The sequence below is a fragment of the Macadamia integrifolia genome, chromosome 8 (genome assembly GCF_013358625.1).
Source record: "Macadamia integrifolia cultivar HAES 741 chromosome 8, SCU_Mint_v3, whole genome shotgun sequence".
Lineage (NCBI taxonomy): Eukaryota > Viridiplantae > Streptophyta > Magnoliopsida > Proteales > Proteaceae > Macadamia > Macadamia integrifolia.
In genome coordinates this window covers 17,848,803-17,871,376 of record NC_056564.1, presented here as the reverse complement: position 1 = coordinate 17,871,376, position 22,574 = coordinate 17,848,803, and the positions used below count along the sequence as shown (strand labels likewise).

The window sequence follows — 22,574 nt, the reverse complement described above, 5'->3', positions numbered from 1 at the left end:
CTTCAAGACTACTACAAGGGAAAGTATGATTCTATAAATCAAGTGAAGAGATGGGAGAAGAGATACTGGAAAAGTCAAAATAAAAAGATATAGAGATGTTCCTCACATGCTTCTTTTCTTATTTCATGTGAGGAACACTTGGGTGGGGACCAAGGTGAGCCTGGGGAACTATTATAAGTTATGGAAGTTAGCTCACCAGTGCCCAGAATGGTATGGAACAGTCGAGGCCTAGCTACCGTGTGCCCATTGTACCAACCAACTTTTTGGTAGACCTCTTACAAGTTTCAGACCTGTTACAAGGGGGGTTTTGAGAATTATTTTCTAGCTGAGTCTAGATATATATGAAACTAATTGATATCCTATGAAGAAAGTTAATATGGATGTGAAGTATACTTATGGAATGAAATTTATTTCATAAGACTATTATACAACAACAATAATAACAAAGTCTTATCCAAAATTAATGGGGTTGGTTACATGGATCCAAGCAAGGACAAAGAAAAGAGAAGGAAAAATTTAAGGGAAGCAAAAGATAAAAACAATAACAAACTAGAACACATTTAGGTGGGGCCCATCGCATGAATCCTAGCCCTTCAATCTGTTCTATTCAAGGCTATACTAGGGTTGAGCCAAAACTGAGCATATCTTTCTTCACAACCTCTCCCGTGGTCATTTTTTGCCTGTCCTTAATTCTTTTAGATTCCTCAATCTAGATCAAATCACTTCTCCTTATAAGGGCATCCGTAGGTCTCCTTTGGACATGGCCTTATATTTAATAATTTATTTTCTATTAAAGATACATTATCCAATGACATCACGAATGAAAGAAGTTATACATAAAAAGTAAAGATAATAGTTTGCGATAAGGCAAGAATTATGATCAAACTCCTCTAGAGTATTACTATGGGAGGCTGCACAGAGGCACCTTCTATTGTAACCCGGCAGTCACTGAGAGGGGGGTGAATCAGTGAGTCCAATTCTGATCCCCAAAAACCTGTCTGATGTCTGGCCAAGAAAAACTTGATATACCTGTCCCTGTTTGCACATAGTCGTATGCACACTCAGCCTCTCATAGGCATTTTCAAGTGTGCACACCCATTACACAGTCCACACACTTCAATATAAAATGCAAACAAGTAGCACCCACAACACAGGGTTTTTACGAGGTTCGGCAAGTTGCCTACATCCTCGGAGTGGTGCCTGTAAAGGCTTATGTTAGATCAAACACCAAGAAACACGAATAATAAAGAGATAATAGATCCATACGACACAGAGATTTAACGAGGTTCACACACCAGGGTGGTGTGTTACGTCCTCGGGTGAAGAAGAAGATGATTCACTATGCAGAAGAGAGATTATACCCTAGCAGCGGCGATGAAAAACTCGCCCTGAAACCCTAGCTCGAAAAACCCCAAAATACAATGACTTTCTCAACAAGCAACAATATATTATATATACTCCAAATCGCGGGTCGACCCATCGGGTCGCGGTCGATCCGGTCGAACCATACCTACGCCCCCGTACCCCCATACTAGATCAGTGATGGGCTCCGGGCTTGGGCCTGTCGGCCCAATCCCTCTATTTCCATCACAGATCTCAAAAAATTTCTCATTCGGGTCGCCACCAAAATATGTCGGATTAGGTCAATCTTCAAAACGGGTCAAAAATTTAAGACAAACTTAACAGCTTCGTACCTACTCAATACACTACTTTTGACTGCACCCACACCTAATTTTCTCAAGCCAAAGCTGAGATGGCACTTGTAGTGCCGGTACAATGTGTAGCACCCACTACATGGGAGCACCCACTAAGCACTCAATAAATAATACAATAAATTTAGGCTAATATCAATGCCCTACAGTTAAGCTCTGCTTAGCATATACATCCACAACTAGTTAGCATGCTTACAGTTCATTCACAACTAACGTAGCATATATACATTCATCCACAACTAACCCTAACATACATATATGCATATAATATAAATCAAATGTTAGAGAATCTCACAACCGATTTCCTGGGATGACTGGAAACTTGTACTGACAAGTTTGGTACTTACACCTTCTCTCTCCTTGGCTTCTTGCTCTTCAAAGCAAACACATCCTTGCTTTCTTCTCTTCCTCCTTGGCTTTGAGTTAATGCATCATTAACATACCTCAACCACCTCTTTTACCTCCTTTAATGGCCTAAGAACATTTATCATCAAGTATTCATGTTCATTCAATGACCAACAAAGAGGGGGAAGCTTCTCTTACCAAAACCATAGCCTTTCTTCACTCAAACCTCATATTTCTTGCTTCCATGGTGTAGGGCTTGAAAAAACAAAAATGCTTTAACTTGGTTCACCCAAATCCGAGTTAAAATGAGGGAGATATGACCATTTGAAGTTGGAGCAATGAGATAGTCTGAAATGGAATCTTCGTAGGAGTGGCGTAGGCTACACCAACGGCGAGCGCAACAAGGGCGCAAATCTGGCCGTATATCTCATCAAGGAGAATCTCTTAATATAGACCGTCCAATTAAAATAACGGATAGTAAATCTCAACCACAAGATTCGAATAAAATAGTCAACTAATGACGTCATGATGACGTCAGCGGTCAGCATGCACTTTTTGTTGTCGATCTATGATTGGTGCTTTTTCGAATTTTAAGGGAGCTTGTCTCCCACTCACAAAAGAGAAAGACTTATCGACCGTTGGATCTGAATCCTCCATGATGTCTTTAATAAGATATCATGAGATCATTAAGATCGGAATCTTTTTTATACCTTCTATACACGCGCGAAACACTACAACATGCCTTGATAAGGTGTAGCGCCAGTGCATCAAGAATTATGCACCTAACCAATCAAATCCTACACGCAAGCATCTATCTTGTCCATGTCAGTACAAAATCTCAGCAGCCTTTGGATGGGCATCAAGCCTACGTGGTCGAATCTTGACCATCCATTTTACTTCCCTTTACTCCTCTTTATTACAATCAAGCCCATGTCTCTATATATTTCAATGCTTAAAGACCCATTGCAACTCATACCATCTTGAATTTACACAAAAGCCCTTCAAATTTCAAAAATAAATTCCAAAAAATCTACCCAACACCGAAAGCAACTGATGGATTTTCGGTTTAAATTTTCAAACCGGCTTTACGGAAACACTTATAACTTTTTCATACGATATTCGATCGAAATGAAACGAAGTACGTTGGAACCGTAACTGGATACTCTACGACTTTTCAGAAGACTCAATCATCTGAATCATCCATGTAAAAAGATCAAAATGCCCCTAGACCTTTCTAATGACGTATCTTTCTCATATGGAATCGGAACGCGATGATATCAGAACCATTGGAAAGATTGTATTTTTGTCGTATTGTTACATGTAGAACACTTCCTTTAAAAAAAATCATCTTCAATGCCGAAACTGCCATCGACTGCCATAAATGCTGTAACTTCCTCATACGGTATCGGAATGCGACAAAATCAGATGCACTGGACTAGATAAATTACGATCTATATTTTTTATGAAAAAAAAATCTTCCAAAAATGTCATTTTCATTACCGAAAATGCTCCCAATCGTAAATAGACCAATTTTACCAGTTTTGACCCAGAAACCCGCACCACATACTAAGGATGTATCAAACCATTCCATGCATACCAAGTAGTTCTGTTATCTCATCGGTAACACTAGATACCATCATGTCATTATTTTCATCCATGTCACCCAAACTGGCCACATCATCGCCACGTGGCCGAATTGCCAACAAGGACAACCATAAAACAACACATTCATCGCACGGGGGAGGGGAGAACAGTTTTTTTGCATCCGTCTATGTCTAGGTGTAGACACACACAAGCGGGTAACTTTCCTTTTACTACATAATATATACATGTTGATGTATTCAACTTAAAAGCTAATTTACTATAAGACTAAGTGGGAAAACATCCAAAGTCCCAGAGCTTCTTAGTGGAAGATTATTTTCCAACAATAACTATATTCCATGGTATATCATGGAAAGGAAGGAAGAATTTAAATGAAAGTTGAATGGTTCTCATTCAACCCCAGTATGACCCTATTCATGCAGTTGTGGGGTCAGTATTGGTCCGCGGGAGTATTCAGGCCGAAGGCCTAGATCCAAAAAAAAAAAAAATTTAATAATCAAAGTGGGTTGGGACTCGAGAACAGTCCCAAAAAGGACTCGCTTGGCTGATGACACTTGTTATCCGTATGAATTGCTTTCTATTGTTTTTGTGACTTGGAGAGATTCTGGCTTTACAAGCGTCCAATGCAAGATCTCTAACTATAATTAAGAAAAGTTTCAAATTTCTAGTTCTGTAATTAATGTATTCTGATTCCCCGAGATATTATCTTGTTTGCGCTTTTGGATCACTTTTCCAACATTAGATTGGAATCCAATTAAGACCCTATAATGTCTTTTATGAGGTTTAGGTATTCACAAGCACGATATGATAATTTGGTGGGAGATTAGTAAGACATTGTGTGACCATAATCACATGGTCCCCTTTACTTGTTTAGGGATTATTTGGTTCTGCTGGGTGGACAGTTAAATTAATTGGTTTATTGGTTTAAAATATTCTTATTAATTTAATGTTTCCATAATCGCACTTGAAGTGGTGCTTGACATGAGATGAATCTTTAATTAGGTAAAGAAAGCATTAAATTAAGCACACGTCTCAAAGCAGCAAACCCATAATATAGAAAGAAAGTTTCATCAGCAAAGTCATAATCTTTGATGGTTAATGCCTTAATGGCCACTACACCAAAACAGAAAGGAAATACCAAAACGTTTTTGACATTTGTTTTCTTGGTTCCCAAAAATTATATAGAGGGAAACATCTTTCCTAATTTTACTATTCCTTTGTTTTTTACTTTCCACGCATCTTCATAGAAATGACAAACCCAAGAGTTGAATTTGATTTTGCTTCTTTATAAAAAGAGAAGAGATTCCCTATTAGCAAAGCAGAGGGTGCGCTAAGACCTCCCACTCTCTCTGTCTCTCCTCATCACAAAAAATGAAGGTACAACTTCACTCTCAGACAAAAAACATTATCCCTTAAAAATAAGGGTGATATAAAAACTTAGATTGTATATTGAAACTAGATACATTTGAGAGAAACATTTCTTTCAATAGATTTTTTGTTTTTCTTAATATTTTTATAGAAATCAAAGTATATAATAAAGGATACACCACAAATGTTAAGAGAGAGAGAGAGAGAGAGAGGGGCATATAGATGAGTGTCATGTATACTTAAAAAAATTACAAGTTCTTGGTTTGGATTGAGAGTTCCCCATTAGAAGAGAGACACACAACCATGAAATTGATAATAGGAGAGAAGGTGCGAGATGGAGATGTGAAAGAACCACAAGTCTTAAAACCTTTGATTTGTAATAAAATGAAAGGAAATGGTTTTTCGCAAGTCATCTCCTATAACCTACAAGTGTGGAAAGTAACTGTTTCATTAAAAAGCGGAAGAATCCATAGAAAGGTCATAGGTAGGAGAGAAAGTGTCAGTGTATGAAGTATGAACTACATGGTTAGAGTATAAAGTGAAGAGAAAAAGAACCGTGTTGGTCTGGTATTGCCTGTACTTAGAAACTAAAAGGTATGAAAAGACCACGTTACCCTCCATCTACGTAAGCTAAAGATGTTCTTATATAGTGATTTTGTTTTTACACCCAAGGATGTAGAAAAATAGCTCCACACTATTGACGTGAGTTTTTTTTTTTCTTTTTAATCGAAAAATGAATTATCGTTTCCCATGAATTTAAATTAAGGGCGAGTGGTAGCAGGATATACGTATTGCAATCTTATTTTCACTTTCTTTTAATATTAACCGTCCATTTAAGTTAAGATTAATCTAAACCATCTATTAGTTTTTTATATTGTAACTGATTCCTAGTTTTTAGGGTGGAAAGATGACGGACGTGGTTACTTAACTTGTCTAATATTTTTTTATATAAATAAAAAATAAAAATCCAATATAAACGGACTCCTCCTTCGATTTTATTGGGAAATCTCAATTCTCTCTCTCTCTCTCTCTCTCTCTCTCTCTCTCTCTCCTTGCTTTTTCTTCAACGTTGTTCCTTCTTTCTACAGTCGCCATCATCACCATCTCTCTCTTTCTCTCAAAATAGGATGAGATAAGAAAAAAATCAACATAACTATTTTTAGGCACTGAGCATATGAGAGACTTGGCCACACGTATCCAAATACCATGTTTACATATTCATCATCAGGGAAGGGATTTGGACAGTAAAGTTTGCATGTATGATAAAAGATAAATTTAAATTTATAAAGTAAACAAAGCTGTTGAATATTTAGGATTTTATTATTACTTATTGGGTAGATATTATACACCTATGAAAATTTACCATGGATAAAAATCTTCACTGAAATTGATAAACAAAATTTCAACTAGACTGGAGAGTGGTGAAAAAGGAAGAAGAAAGAAGGAACAACCTTGAAGAAGAAGCAAGTAAAGAGAGAAAGAGAGGATCGAGATTTCTAAGCAGAATGAAAGGAAGAGTCCGATTATATTGAGATTTTTATTATTTATTTATTTATTTAAATATTAATAATATTAAACAGAGTTGTAACTGTTTATAACTCTGTTAGCAGGATTAACATATTTAACACGTGTCAATCATTTCACTTACGTGAACATTCACTGAGCTTCGAACGTTCCGCATTCCTATTTTTCTGCACGTACCGCGACCATTTTGCCTTAAATTAATGTTTCCCTTTTTTATACATTGGGGTTTGGATTTTGCAATAAAAAAAAGAGTTTGGATCGAATTTTACTTCATTGTGGCCATCAACCGTCCGATTGAATTTCAACAGACGATGGAAAGAGTGATGATGAAGTCAATTCACCGCTGGAGGAGGAATTCTTCCTTCGCTAACACTGGTGAAAGAAAAACTTCGAGTTTGAGTCTTAATCAGAAGAACACGCGGTTCCAAATGATCCAGGACTGGAGTCGTTATCGTCATTTATTTGATTCGCCTAAATAGGTAACCGATTGGTGGGTCCACATATGCCAGGCTGGTACTGCAAACGTGTTTTGGCTAACAGTCAACGGTCAATCAAATAGGTAAACGATTTTAGTAGTTGTTGGCGGCCACGAGTTTGCTTAGGCCTCCTGGCCCCCTCTAGTCTAACACTTTGAAATGTTATTATTATTATTATTATTATTATTTTCTATTTACGGTATCATCCCTCATATTTATAAGTATAAAGGACTTGGTCCACGTATTAACAAAAAGAAAAATGACTTGGTCTACGAAATGAAATACGCAACACTATGGAAGAGATACATATTTTTTTAAAATAATTTTCTTCTTAGGTCAAATAGGGACAATATATTTAGTAAGAAAATTAGGTAGGTATCATTGACCCTCTCAAATATCATATTGGTATTCTTGTATTACCTGTATTCCTTTTTTTTTCTTCTTGAGTAGAAAAAAAAAAAAATGTCATTAGGTTTGATTTTGATTTTTCAGTTCGATTTTGATTTTTCAGTTCGATTTTGATTTGGTTCAAGATGTAACATGTGAAGCCAAACCGCATAAGGGCCTATTTTTTCAATTTGAAACCAAATTGGTTTCCTATTCGGTTTTGACATATTTCGTATCTGGTTTGAATTCTATTTTAGGTATTTGAGCCAACTTCTTACATTTTGACCAATAAAAAAACTTTTTATTTGTAAAATCAATACGAATGGGATTTTTTAATTTACAAGAGATGGGATGATTCCTTTTGCGTGCTCCTATGTTTGGACTTAGGATCTACACATTCAGACAACATTTTTTTTCCCTTAAGATTCTACACAAATTAACATGATTAGAAGACTATCCATTTTCTTCCTTACATTGATTTCTCTTCCTTCCCTCTTCCGTTTACTTGCAATCTTTAATGAAACTAAATATTTGGTAAGTGTCAATAAATGTACATACTAGGAAAACACAATGTAGGGTTGATATCTTTTCTCTTTTGGTCTTCACCAATGAAGAGAAAGAAGCTTAGGTCCCAATTGTCTTCTTTAATATACAACACATCATGCAAGAAAAAAAATGCAATTGCAATGTAAAACAACAATTGGCATTTATAATTAGCACAAAAGTTTACTTTGTAAAGATAATTCTTTTCTTCTTGGGTGAGAGAACCAAATCTTTCATGAAAGTGAGGTTACAATAGCTTATTAGGAGAATGCAAATTCCATCCTCTTGATGCAAAAGCAATATGCCATGGATAAAGTTGTGAAAGGGCTTGAAATCTTGCACTTTTTTCAGTACTTCATCTATACCCTATCTAGCTTCCCATTTTTACATATTTCTTGACATTTGTTTGCCTTATTACATATCCTGGTCTATATTTTCTTATATTATGTACTTTAGACATTGAAGCAATGATAATAAAGGTTTAAAAACTCCCAAAATAGGGATGAGAGATAAGTCTTCATCGATTTTGATTTGAATCATTATATCAAATTTGGTAGAAGCCATATAAAATGGAATAGAGAAGAAGCATAGAATTCCAAATATCTTGGGTTTTTAGAGTTTTTTATTCAAAAGATTTCTAGATCTAGTTACAAGAAGTATGTTTCATTGTCATGGCCATTCCAAAAAACTTTCTCAGAATTAAGATTATTCCAGATTAGGCTCCACCGATTTTTATCTGAATTGGCCAATCTTTTTTTTTTTTCAACCATGATCATATTGAATATTGAAGTCATTTCCTCTCTCCCTCCCATCGCCAAAATCTCTGGTAACTGGTAGTTACAATTATCTCCACAATTAAATATGTTCAATTTCCACTAAAAAATTTCCAATATATAAGCAAGAGTGACAGAAATATCAATTTAACTATTATCCAGAGGCATTGCATCGACCAAGACAACTTTCGTAGTTGTTGACATCTGATCCGTATGTCGTCGACAGAACCGTATTATTTAATTAAATAATATTTTTTCAAGAAATCACACAACATAAATATAAATCAAAAAATTTGATTAGGAAAGCTGGAATCGTGTTTCCCACTCTTTGACGACGATGAAGAAGCGACTTCTTCTTCTTCGTCTTCGTTTTCATCTTCGTCTTCCCTTCTGGTATGTATGCATCTCTGTTTCCTCTGTTTCTTCAATTTATAATAACACTTAATTACCAGATTGGTAATTTTACTGTCATTAAACTTCTGCACTTGGTTGGTATCCGGGTTACTGTGATTGAATTTTCCTTTTCTTATTGTTTTACTTATTTAAATTCTTTCAACTACCCTTCTTTCATACGCCGAATCCAAGTTGAAATCGAAAAAAAGCTTAAATTTTATCTCTAAGTGAAATAAAGAGATGTCTGAATCGTGTTATTTACAAAAGCTTCGTTGTACAGATCTCGGATTCTTGAGCAAGTTGGTTGGGGAGAGAGAAGGAAAGTTTTGTTTCGTCGGAACTGAAAGGTCTGAAATCTAGAGGAAACTACTGAAGACGTAGAAGGGAAGCTCTTTTCAAGTTATCGAAGTGAGAGAAAGATTGTACAGAGATATAGCTCGACCCGCAGAGCTGCAGAAGGAATTAGATTAGAGGAGTACGTGGCAGAATATCTTTTTTTTTTCTGGGGGAAAAGAGGAATTGCAGTGGGTCTCAAGCTTCATCCGATATTACAGTTGAAGAATCTACTAAGCTGGACAGTTCAAACCTAAAGTGCTCAGACTGAAGAACATGGGAGAGAACAGCAAGAGATTGCTGAGAGTTTTCTCAGTTTTGCCTGAAGCTTATAGGCACTTCTCAGAGAAGACATGGCCGCTGTTCAAGAAGGGTCCGGTCAAAACCATTCTTCTCTTCCTCCTCCTCTTCGTCTCTGCCCTTGTTGCTGCTTGGTGGACCAATACCGTAAGTCTCTCTCTCCCCCAGTTTTCTTCTTCTTCTTCTTCTTCTTTTTCAAGTCCTCCCCTGATTGCTCCGGTTAGCCGGCGAGAAAATCGGAGTTTGGACTCACACGTGTCAATCTCTGGTTAGTGATTAGCCTTAAAAGAATTTTCTCCAACGAGGACTTTTCCACCTGAGAGAACAATCATCCGTCGCTTATCACACCCCCATGATGAATGATGAATGATGAGGATGACAATGGTTCTTCCAACAGAAGAATGACATTTGTCGCAAATCCCACGGCGGGAAAGCCTATTTCTAGTTCTTTCTCATGTAGCACATACTATCATATTATACTACATTTTAAAAAAAAGCTGCGTTGGTTAATGTGTGATTTGTTGATTCTGATTTCATAGTTCTGTGATTCTATCATCTTTACAGTCCATTAGGGATGTTACGATTCTAAGGTCATTTCTGCCCTCAAAAAAGACCTTCAAACAATCTGAAGAGATACATGATCCATTCCCCTTCAATTGCTCCAATATAGACTTAACAAAAGGTTGTTCATCTGGGACCCACCATCATAACAACACAACATCATCATCATCAGCATCATCAGATGAGGAATGTCCACATTACTTCAGGTGGATCCACGAGAATCTACGGCCGTGGAAGGAGATAGGAGGGATAACGAGGAAGATGGTGGAGAGTGCAAAGCCTACAGCCAATTTCCGGTTATTGATAGTCAACGGGACGGTGTATGTGGAAAGATACAGCCCAGCATTTCAGACCAGAGATGTGTTCACATGGTGGGGGATACTTCAATTGATGAGGAGGTATCCAGGGAGACTACCGGACTTGGACCTCATGTTCGATTGTGATGATCAGCCGGTCATCAGATCTGACGATTACAAGGGACTGTTTGCGAAGGCCCCACCACCGCTCTTTCGTTACTGTGCGGATGACACCACACTGGATATCATTTTCCCTGATTGGTCCTTCTGGGGCTGGTAAGTATATATTAGTACTCCCTTCTCTTCTTCTTATCTTCTTAATTAACAAAAACAAATAATCCTCCTTTGTTTCTTTTCTGTTGTCCGTAGTCCATACTCATATTAAACTTGGTGGTTATGTCAATGGTTCCTCAATGACGAGCTAATTAACATATTTTATAGAGAGGATTACTAATTACCCTCCCCAGACCCGCACCAATGGGAACATGGTACATTGGGTACACCTTTTATATAGAGGATTGCATTATCTAGCTTTAGGTTGTGTTTGATATGCATTTTAAGTTGAGCTAGAACATGTCTTGAGAAAAAACTAAATTCATATTATTTGGTATGCATTTTCATTCTGTGGTGTTAGAGAATGCAAACTCATTCTAAAACGAGGTCATTCTAGTTAAGTGTTAGAAAAAAATACATTCTATATTTTGAAAATGCAACCCATTCTAAACAAGAATAACCCTTTTCAAACATCATTCTAAGTTAAATGTTAGAAAAAAATGCATTTCAAAGAATACATTCTAAGAATGCATATCGGACACAGAGATTTGAATCTCTTCGACTCTAAAATATTCACTGAGCTCCTCGTAATTCAACTACGAGGTGCACCACTAACAACCATTACCCTGAAATGTTCTCTATTCTATTAACTATATATCTCTAAAAAACTAAACAAAGATTTATGATTACATTGCATGTCCACATTTCATTTTTATTTATTTTATTTTATTATTTTTTTTTAAGTAAGAGAGAAAAATAAAATGCAGTGTCATGGGGTAGTGATTCCTTAATTTAATATATGGAGACGGTTCCCTAAAAAAATGTATGACCCTTGCATTAGTGTGGGGATCAATGGGAACATATGCGGAAACGTCAACAGGGATCAGATTTCTATTTTTCATGGGGGTAACGTGATCGTTTTGCCATTCCCTGCGTTTAGGTGTAGAGGCCACACAACCTTTTAGGCTTCTTTTGCTTTAATATATTATAATTGGGAAAAAAAACACTACCTGATTGTGTGGCCGATGCATAAGCAAAAGGGCCAATGAGAAAGGCGGCAGAGGCTTCAACATTGGTATATTCTTTTTAATTTAATGAAAGGCATGATGGTAAGTTTGCATACTTTAGTGTCTAAACATAGGGGTCACATGATTAGGTAGCATTCTTTTTCCCATAACAATTAAGAAAAAAAAAAACAGTAACCGGTGATCATGCCCTCTACACCCAAACACAAACTGGGTGAAAAGACTGTCATGTGGCCCATGTGTTGGCATGGTAGCCACACGAACGGTTAAGGTTCTCTTACCAAATAATTAATAAATCCTGTTCTTGGTATTTTAGAGGGATAAAAATAAGTAGCTAGTACAGTGATTCCACTGGAAGGCTCTAACGTGGAATATTCCGATCCAATCTTTATCAGGGAGGGTCCATGTTTCAGATATTTATAGCATCTTAATTTGTTATTTACGGAAAATAAAAATCATCTTAATTTGTCAATTTGTAGGCCTATAAGGGCATGAAACTGATAGGATATACAGCGAACATATTCTTATTCAAAATTCGGTCTACTTGCAGGAAAGCTATTATCAATCCTGACCATGGATTTAGTGCACAGTATCGTGTTGGTTATCGACTATCGATATGGGCATGGATTGGCTCATATTGGAATTTATTTTTTATTTTTATTTTTATTTTTTAGTTAAAAAAAATAAAATAAAATAATGCACGAGGCTCTTGCTACAGCAGAGTCTGAGTATGAGACTATTGAGTTATAATGGAAATTGATGATTGTATCAGTTGATGATGCTTGGGCCGTTTTACAGGCCAGAAGTGAACGTAAAGCCATGGGGGCCACTGTCGAAGCAACTTAGAGAAGCCAACAAGAAGGTAAAATGGAGTGCAAGGGAACCTTACGCTCACTGGAAAGGAAATCCCTATACTTCTCAAAACAGGCAAGACCTCATGAAATGCAATCCCTCCCACAATCAAGAATGGAATGCTCGCATCTATGCCCAGGTACTAATTAGTCCCATTGATTATAAAGAAACACTTAAGGTCGTGTTTGTTATGAATTCTCAGAATAGATTTTGGGTCTAGAATGAAAAACTTGATCATTTGCAGGATTGGGATAGAGAAGCTCGAGAAGGTTTCAAGAACTCTGATTTAGCAAACCAATGCACCCATAGGTGAGTTTCCATAACTTTAGGAGATGGCCACTTTACTGTAATTTTCCTGCAGGTTTAAAATTCTTGTATTTAATTTGATTAATTGGAATAGGTATAAAATTTACGTGGAAGGAAGGGGTTGGTCCGTCAGCGAAAAATACATTTTAGCCTGCGATTCAATGGCATTGGTAGTGAAGCCTAGATACTATGACTTCTTTTCCAGAAGTTTAATGCCATTGCAACACTACTGGCCGATAAAGGAACATGATATATGCAGATCTATTAAGTTTGTTGTAGACTGGGGAAACACTCACCAAAAAGAGGTAATTCAAATTCTCCCATTAAACTTGCAGGAATTTACATTTTCCAATAGAAATTCAAAGAAAATCTAAATGGAACTCCATGGGATTTTTTTTTTTTTTTGAAAACAGGCACAGGAAATTGGGAATGCAGGAAGTAGATTTGCAGAAGAGGAGTTGAAGATGGATTATGTTTATGATTACATGTTTCATCTATTGAATGAATACTCTAAGCTGTTGAAGTATAAACCCACTGTACCTGAAAAAGCAGTGGAGTTTTGTTCAGAGATAATGGCTTGTCCTGCTTCTGGGTTGGTGAAACATTACATGGAGGAGTCGTTGGAGATGGGTCCTAGTGATACAGGACCCTGTAACATGCCACCTCCCTTCAACTCCACTACTCTTCAGGATTTTCTTGGTAGAAAAGGGAATTATACTAAGTATGTAGAAACTTGGGAGAATCAAAATCGGCAGCATTAGTAGAATTCAGAGCTTCCATTTTCATGTCTACTTAATACTAGCACAGAAAAGGAAATAATCCCAGAAGGAGAGAATAGGAATCTTGTAGGTGTAATATGATAGGTTTTTTTTTTTTTTTTTTTTTTTTTTTTTTTTTTTCTTACTCAGAAAAACAATAATTTAATTAAAAGGAAAATTTTGTGGATTTCTAATGGATTCTCTACCACTTCTATTGTGGCTTCTTTTTTATCTTTGTTTCATAAGGTGCCAATTGGGAAGGCCCAATAAAGGCCTGGGGAGAATGTGAGATGAGGGTTGAGTTTCATCTAGGCCCACCTCCACCGTAGCCTGGCCCATCAAATTGCCACCTGAGTCTCGTCTAAGCCCACCTCCAGCATAGTGGGGTACAACCCAATACCCTTGGCCTGGTGATTAGGTCTTCACTTGTTGATGCGGCCTAGTGAACTGTTATGTTTCATGACCTTCCACGCGACATTACGTGGGTAAATTGATTTCATAGAGGACCTCCCACTAATCTCAGGATTGGGCTCTTCTCCTGTGCACCCATTACTCAAGTTGGTTCATAGTTATCTGAGCAAATGCCATCTGTCCAAGCGAAGACCTAAAGATCTTGAGACTTAGCAAGCAAAAGCTACTGGAAGGGCAGCAAGCAATTTCATACACGAAGAGCTAAAGATGGATTATGTGTATGACTATATTGAGATAGTCTCATATCGACTAAGGATAACTCAATTATCATATATAAAAATCACAAGAAGCTATCCCACTTCAAGCCAATTGATTTTAAGATAGAAGCTTTAACAGACTACATGTTTAATTTGCTAAAGGAATATGCTAAACTATAAGCCCACTATCCCTGAACATGCTGTTGAACTTTGTTCGGAGACAATGGCGTGTCTTGCAGATGGGTTGGCGAAGAAGTATATGATGGATTCCATGGTTAAGTGTCCTGAAGATACAAGCCCATATACCATGCTTCCTCCCTTTGATCCTTCGCTATTCAAGCTTTTCTTAAAGGGAAAGAAGCCACATTAAAGCAAGTGGAGGAAATGGAAAAGAATTCTTAATCTTGAGGATTTATATATGTAAAGGTCCTGTAAAATAAATTTTAAGTAAAAATAGCCCCTCAACCAAAAAATAAAATACTTCTTAGATCAGAAAGGTATATGTTTAAAATCATCAAGCATTATTGCTGCCCTTGTTGGGCAAATTTTTTTTTTTGGTGGGAGGGTGAAAAGTTCTGGACTTCATTTACATGGGTCCGATGAGGGTGGGAAAAAATAGAGCATAACTCCGTTTCTGAATTTAGAACTGCCAAAACATTGGTTACTTGACCTGCACTAGTATAGGGGCAATGAGAGCACATAAATCGATCAACATAGATAAATTTTTATTTCATGAAGATAAAATGGTAATTTTGCAAATTTCTATGTTTGATTACCTCATGTAAACACGTAATCATGGAATGAGCTTGCCTTGAGTTAGTTTTGCCAATCAGAAGTTAGACGAAAAGGCTTCGCCCATTTTCATTGGGCTCAGCAACCAGCTTTGAATATCATGGGAAGACAAAGCGGGAGAAAATAATCAAGCTGACCTAACATACTGGTTATGAGACTAAAACTGTCATTCATTAGAGCGAGCAACCAAAACTCAGATGCCGGATTGCAAGGTTTCATCAACTTTTGAGTGGAATTAAGTCAAATTGTCTTACTTAATGTAAACAAGACCTTCCTAATTAAGAAATAAGAAATGTGTTCAATCACGGGTTGAAAAAATAATGGCATGGTTGTGTTCCCACCCATGATTCAAGAACAGAAATCCTTAAGATCCATCTCCACAACAAAGCTGTCAAAACACTCCATGATCACTTCTAGCCATGGTTTCAAGTATTGGTCTAGGATCGGCCGAATCAAGATCGGTATCAGTTGAGATCAATCCTTGATCCCTGAACAATCTGAATCGGTTATTCATATCGGTTCAGGGATAAAATAGTAAAAAATAGTATTTTTTTTTTTAAAAGCACAGGAAAAATTGACCGATACCTATCGATCCATCGAGATCTATATCGGACCAGTACCAATACCGATACTGTCCCTTAAATCCTTGCTTCTAGCATGCCACCACTGAACGCAGAAGCTTCACCCAATAAAATAAAATTGAAGTACAAGGATTTAGATACAGCCACACGAGCACAGCCCTGATGATCTCTAATAAGAAATACCAACTTGTCCCAGTTCATCCTTCTTCCATGCCGCATAAGTATTCAATTTGAAAAAAACTCTCAACCTATAACAAATACTAGAGGGTGGACTAAGGACATGATCGAGAAGGAGCATTACCCCAAACTTGTGCTAGAATAAACCCAAAACTTGTGCCTTAATGCAATTGATAAAGTTCGGGGGCTAGAGTTGGGAACCCTCAGACACGCAACCCAAGATCTAGGCACACACTCTGTAACAGGCAACAGAGGATCAACGCACCGATTGATACAAACAATCTAGACACCCATGTAAATAGTAACTAAAATTACTATAATATTTCTTACTAGAATCATTTAATAAATTACCTTTTTTTTTTTTCTCATTTTTTTTGGTAAGGAGTAATAAATTACTCTATTAGAAACTACCAAATATATCCCTTCACATTATCACCCTAATTAGAAAACCATTGCATGTTCCTCGAGGGTTGAACCTCTCTCTCTCAACAAAGAACATTTTCAAAAAGAGAATGCATTGTCTAAATGATGCCAGTAAAAAGAAAGTGCAGAGAAACAAAAAAGATTTCAATCTGGTGAGCTCCGATTTTCATGGGCAACTGCTATCGTGATATTGACAAAGGTTTTCCGCATGGTCACCGGTGGCCTCTGAGCCGATCAGAGGTTCAGGAACCCATGGAAATGATAATGGACGTTCATGGGCTGGTTTATTCCCAGGCAATAGGATGTTCTCGGGAGATAATGCTCTTCCTTTCATTGCACCAAAGACCATCGACGATAAGAAGTTTGCTTGTTGCAGTAATGAAGATCTGAATGAGGAGAAAAATCGATGGGAGGCAGCGTTGGTAGGCTATGTTTTTGGGCCAAAACCATCTTATGCCTCTATGCAACGTTTCGCACAGGGGAAGTGGTCGCATGTGGGAGCCGTGGAGATTTTTGGTCTCGACAGTGGCATCTTCATTTTCGACTTTCAAGATATAGAGTCGAGTCGACAGATCTTAGACGAAGGACCTTGGTCCCTGGGTGCTCGTCCATTGATCTTACACCTGTGGTCGTCGGAGGTCTCTCTAACGAAGAAGGAAGAGACCCAACTTCCTTTATGGATTCTCTTGTATGGACTCAATCTCCAGTTTTTGGGGAGTCGTAGTTTGGGGAGCATTGCGAGTGTGGTAGGTACTCCGTTATGCATGGATCATCGTACCGCAAATAGGGAGAGCTTATCGTTCGCTTGAATCTGTGTTCTCATGAAAGCAGAAGATAGAATTACCTCCTCTATTCCTATCAAGCTTGAGGACGGTTCTGTTATTGATCAAGAGGTGGATTATGACTGGAAACCTCCTCTCTTTAACTACTGCAAAACCTTCGGGCATACTGATCGCCAGTGTGTATTGTCAGAAACTGCACAGACCAATATCATCAATGAAGGTAGAGGTAATGAGAACCATATAGAAGAGGATGAATGGCAGGTTACAAATCGTCGACGAAACAAAGGAAAATGCCATGTCCCTCCGGATTTTGAGTACAACGGCGCCAATCTAGCAAACTCTACAGGGTTGCCTATTTTGTCAAAACATACCTCTTCTATTGTGGAACAATATAGTATTGATTTGGATACCAACCCAATGGGTGGTGATGTCTCAATTAATGCTTCCTTAAATGGAGAAACTGAGATAGCAACCTCCTTGATTAGAGAGAATGTTAGCAATGTGCAAAATCCTACTTCTATTCCTATTGTTAACTCGGAAAATACTATGCCCCAAACTTCGGATGTCTCTCCATCAATTTCTCCTCGTGCAATTAGTATTGGCAACAGATTCTCTTGTCTTCATGATTTGAATCATGGGTGTGTCATAGCCCATGTGGAGGTGGAGAAAAATGGTCGGGTTTGGGATAGAAGTTTGGGTCGGCGTTACCCATTGCAAAAACCTAACTGTACCCCTTCTAAATGATTAATATCGGGGCATGGAATTCCAGGGGTCTCAATGATCTCGGTAAGAATAGAGCGGTAATGGAGTGGGCATTAAACAATCAATTTGGTGTTTTTGGTCTTATTGAGACTAGGGTAAAGCCAAGTAATATTGATTTAGCTTCAAGGCTCTTTAGTGCTAAGTGGAGGCTTATATCCAACCATTCGACATCTGATGCAGTAAGGATTTGGTTGCTTTGGGACGAAGATCAGGTTTTGCTTCAGCCGATCAATATTTCCTCTCAAATTATCCATGCACTGGTGACTTTGAAATGTAATCAATAGGTCTTTTATGTTTTGATGGTGTATGGAGAGAATTTTGCTCCGGACAGGGAAGCTTTACGGCATGATCTTCGTCAGTTGAGCTCCTCTTTGTCTCATCCTTGGATTGTCCTTGGCGATTTTAATTCTATTAAATCACCAGGGGAAAAATAAGGTGGTAGACCAGTTACTTTACGGGTTACCCAACCGTTAGCGGATTGCTTATCTGATTCTGGTCTTAGTGACCTTAAGTGGACTGGGAATCTCTTCACCTGGTGTAACAAAGCTTTTGGGTCCGATCGGATTGAGTGTAAGATTGATCGTGTTTTGGTGGATCAGAATTGGATGGAGGCTTTTCCTAATTCTCATGCACATTTTCATAATCCCAGTGTTTCTAACCACTCTCTGATGGTTGTGACGATGGGGAACGCTCCTCAAAGGTGTGGTCAGAAATTCTACGTTTACAACCACTGGATTGATCATGATTAGTTCCTTCCCTTAGTTCGAGATGCGTGGAGTCAACCAGTAGATGGAAACCCCATGTTCATTATCCTCTCCAAGCTTAAAGCTCTAAAGGGTGTTCTTAAATATTGGAGTAGGAGAGTGTTTCATCCCCTGGATAAAAAAATTGTAAAGACAACTGAGGAGGTTCAGACCTTACAGACCATGCTTGGTTCTGGTTTCATTGATGAGGGGTTGGTTTCTCGCGAGCAAGTTGCAGTTCAGCATCTTCAGCACTTAATGAATGCTCGTGAATCCGAGCTCCGTCCAAAAGCTCGTATAAGATTCCTGCAGGATGGGGATGGTCATACTGAATTTTTTCATCGCTTATTGATGACTAGAAGAGGCCGAAATAAGATCTCTTCGATCCAATCTTCTACTAGGGATTGGATTTCTGATGACGGTGCAATTCGAGAGAAAGCTGCAAAGTATTTTGCTGACGCTTACAGGGGCTCTCCCCAAATTGTTTGTGACTCCTTTGAGCTCCCTATTGATAGATCTTTATCTTGGGTGGATAGAGAGATGCTTGTCAAGGATTTTACGATGGAAGATGTCAAAAACGTTGTTTTTGCTATGAAGAATGATAGCTCACTGGGCACCGATGGTTTTGGTGCTTACTTCTACAAGTGCATTTGGGACATTACCGGTCTAGATGTCTGCAAGGCCATCCTTGATTTTTTTCGGAACCCAAGACTTCCAGAGCAGGTAAAACTCTCCAGATTGACTTTGATTCCTAAGGGTGATAAGCAGAACTCTTTCAGTGATTTTAGACCCATAACCGTTAGTTCTTTAATTTACCGATTTATTGCTAAGCTAATTGCTAATAGGATCAAATTAGTCTTGCATAAATTGGTGGGCTTGAATCAATCTGCTTTCATATAAGGGCGTCAGATTTATGATAATGTGATTCTATGTCAAGAGATCCTGCATGATTATCATCGTCATAAGGGGATGCCTCCCTTTGCTGCTCAATTGGATCTTTGTAAGGCTTACAACTCAGTGCAATGAAGTTACTTGTTTACTCTTCTTCTTCATTTAGAGTTTCCTCCTATGTTTATAAACTGGATTGTGCAGTGCATTACTCAGCCTGGATATGTCGTTTTCCTTAATGGTGCTCAGTCTTCCAGGTTCTCTGCCAATAGGGGATTGAGGCAGGGATGCCCTCTGTCCCCTTTCTTATTTAATATATTATTACAGAATTTTTCTGATTCTCTTACAATGGCAGCTCGAGGGGGTACATTTAAATGCCACCAATTCTGTGAGAAATCTGAGATCACCTTTTTGTGTTTTGCTGATGATTTGTTGTTTTTGGGACAGCCTCCGAAGCAAATGCTACTTGCCTGGACCAGATTTTTGATAGATTTTCTTTGGCATCCGGTCTTTCCATAAACAAGGGAAAATCGAATTTTTTTTTACAAATTGCTTTGATATTTCTCAAGCTCAGATTTTCAGTATTACAGGAATTGAGCCTGGGCATCTTCCAATTAAATATTTGGGGGTTCCTCTACATTCTCGGTATCTGCGGTCTCATGAGTTTACTGGCTTGATTGCAAAGGTTGAATCTTGATTGTCGTCCTGGAAAGCAAAAGCCCTTCCTTATGCTGGTCGTTTGACCCTCATTAAATCTGTGATTATGGGTATTATTGCTTATTGGCTCAATATGTTTCGTATTCCGTAGACCACTCTTCACCAATTGGAGCAGATGATGGCTAAGTTCCTTTGCTGGGGCAATGCTGAAACAGGGTCCAATAAGGTGGCCTAGAGCTCGGTGTGTATGCCCAAAATAGAAGGGGGATTGGGTCTGCGTCGTCTTGCCGATTGGAACATGGCTACGCTCATGAGACATGTTTGGGGTATAGCCTCAAAATCTACAACTTGTTGGACTTGGTTTGTGGAGAGTAAGTGGTTGAGATCTCTCTCTATTTGGTCTCTGCCGACTCTCACTCACTGCTCCAACACGTTTAAGGCTATTCTCCTATCCCGTGATTATGCTATGAAATGTGCTAGGAGCTTGATTTGTAATGGGAGTAATACTCTTCTATGGTATGATCTGTGGCTCCCTAATGGCCCTCTTTACACTCTTAGCACCTTGATTGTGGAAGCGTTGGGGTGGCGCGATACCGATAGGTGGCTGAGTTGTTATTGGATAATGGTGAGTGGGATTCTAACACTACCGATTCTACTATTTGTAGGAGGCGGTCAGAGGTCACCGCCACCAGGCTTCATCCCAGGTTGTCGCAGGATAGCATCGTCTAGACTCCCACTCCTTCAATCCAGTTCACGCTCAAGTCGGCTTGGGAAGTGGTCCGACCTCGGCACGATATGGTTAGTTGGCACTTTTTGGTCTAGTTTTGATGTGCTCAACCCCGCTTCTCTTTCATCACCTGGTTGGCCATTCGCGTCGACTTTCTACCAAGGATAGAATTACATCTTAGGGTGTATCTGTTTACTCGACATGCGTTTTCTGCAAGGATTCAATTGAGGATCTTAATCACCTTTTTTTCAGCTGTTCTTATACTTCTATGTTGTGGCATAGAATCTTGGACATGTGTGGCTTCAAACGGAATAATTTATCCTCTTGGAACAATGAGGTGGAGTGGTTGTGTCAGCATTGCAAAGGGAGTTCTATGATTTCCTTTGTTCGGCGTTTTTGTTTTCAGGCCATGGTGTATCGGATTTAGTCCGAAAAGAATAGTAGGGTCTTTGGGAAGCAAGAGATTGATTTGGATGGATTATTCCACCATATTATTTTTGATACTCGGGGTCGATTTTCCCATCTTCAAGGTAGCGCTACAGATTCCTCGAATTTTTTCCATAGGTGGAAAATTAAATTAAAACTCTTTTTATGGCCTTGCCCTCCCTCTTCTTGGGTCACTGTGAATTACAATGGTTCTATTAGAAATGGAGTGGGTGGTTATGGAGTTTTGGCTCGTGATGCTAGTGGATTTCCCCTCTTTGCCTGAGCAGGTGCTATGGAGTATGGCAATATTCTCTATATGGAGCTCCTTGCCGTCAAGAAGGGGCTTGAAAAAGCCCGTCTTATACATTGCTCCCATATTCAGATTCGGTCGGACTCCCTTATGGCTATTCAGATGATTATAGGGCGCTACCGGCCTTCTTGGTTTGTTTTGGATTTACTTGATGACATATTTGTTTTGACTTCGTTCTTCCAGCAGTGTGTATTCTTCAACCATGTTCATGAGATAAATTCTTGTGTCGATTTCTTGGCGAGTTTTCTTTGTACCCCTGAGGAGATTGATCTTCTCCCAGGTGACCTTCCTGCAGTCCTGAACATTTTGATTCGTGATGATGCGGTGGCAAAGGTGTATCCTCGGCTGTAATTTTTTTCCTATTCATTAATTAATTATATTTCTCCTTGCTCAAAAAAAAAAAAAAGAACATTTTCAAAAGGACCTCACTATGTTACGGATTAAAACCCTGGAGAACCCTATCGATATAGAATATCCAAAGCTGCATTGATTCGTGTGAGATACCCTACAACTATTTGAATGCATTTCATTTGAATGAACCATTTCTTTTAGGTCTAGAATAAATAATGATAATCTTCCATATGTAATTAGACCCAAATCAATGGTGCTTAAAATAGTCTAGTAAACTATATGCTTCATTGCCATAAGATGGATGCCACTGCTTAAAAGCTTTGAGCTACATTTGGTTGCGAGCGAATTAAAGGATAGGTAAGGGAAGTGAAGTGAAAATTTTCAAACCCAAAAAAGAAACAGTTGCAATCATTATACATGTGATTGTATAAACTACTTTTTTTAAAAATTACATATTTAG

General features: G+C 38.3%; 1 protein-coding gene across 2 annotated transcripts; it reads left to right on the top strand.

The window, feature by feature from the left end:
• Positions 1-8,999: 8,999 nt before the first annotated feature.
• On the top strand, positions 9,000-13,959 carry LOC122085897 (O-glucosyltransferase rumi homolog). Of its 2 annotated transcripts, XM_042654500.1 has the most exons (7): positions 9,000-9,123; positions 9,404-9,903; positions 10,321-10,889; positions 12,710-12,902; positions 13,008-13,072; positions 13,164-13,374; positions 13,483-13,959. In XM_042654500.1, exons 2-7 carry the CDS (start codon positions 9,733-9,735, stop codon positions 13,828-13,830), a joined length of 1,557 nt encoding a protein of 518 aa, XP_042510434.1. In that variant the 5' UTR covers positions 9,000-9,123; positions 9,404-9,732; the 3' UTR covers positions 13,831-13,959. The 2 variants fall into 2 exon arrangements, with proteins under 2 accessions (XP_042510434.1, XP_042510435.1); XM_042654501.1 differs by lacking the exon at positions 9,000-9,123 and having other exon boundaries at positions 9,287-9,903.
• Positions 13,960-22,574: the final 8,615 nt, after the last annotated feature.

Coding starts and splice junctions, on each gene's coding strand:
- LOC122085897 (XM_042654500.1), top strand. CDS start 9,733: ATGGGAGAGAACAGCAAGAGATTGCTGAGAGTTTTCTCAGTTTTGCCT. Junction 10,890..12,709: donor GATTGGTCCTTCTGGGGCTG/GTAAGTATATAT, acceptor GCCGTTTTACAG/GCCAGAAGTGAACGTAAAGC. Junction 12,903..13,007: donor ATGCTCGCATCTATGCCCAG/GTACTAATTAGT, acceptor GATCATTTGCAG/GATTGGGATAGAGAAGCTCG.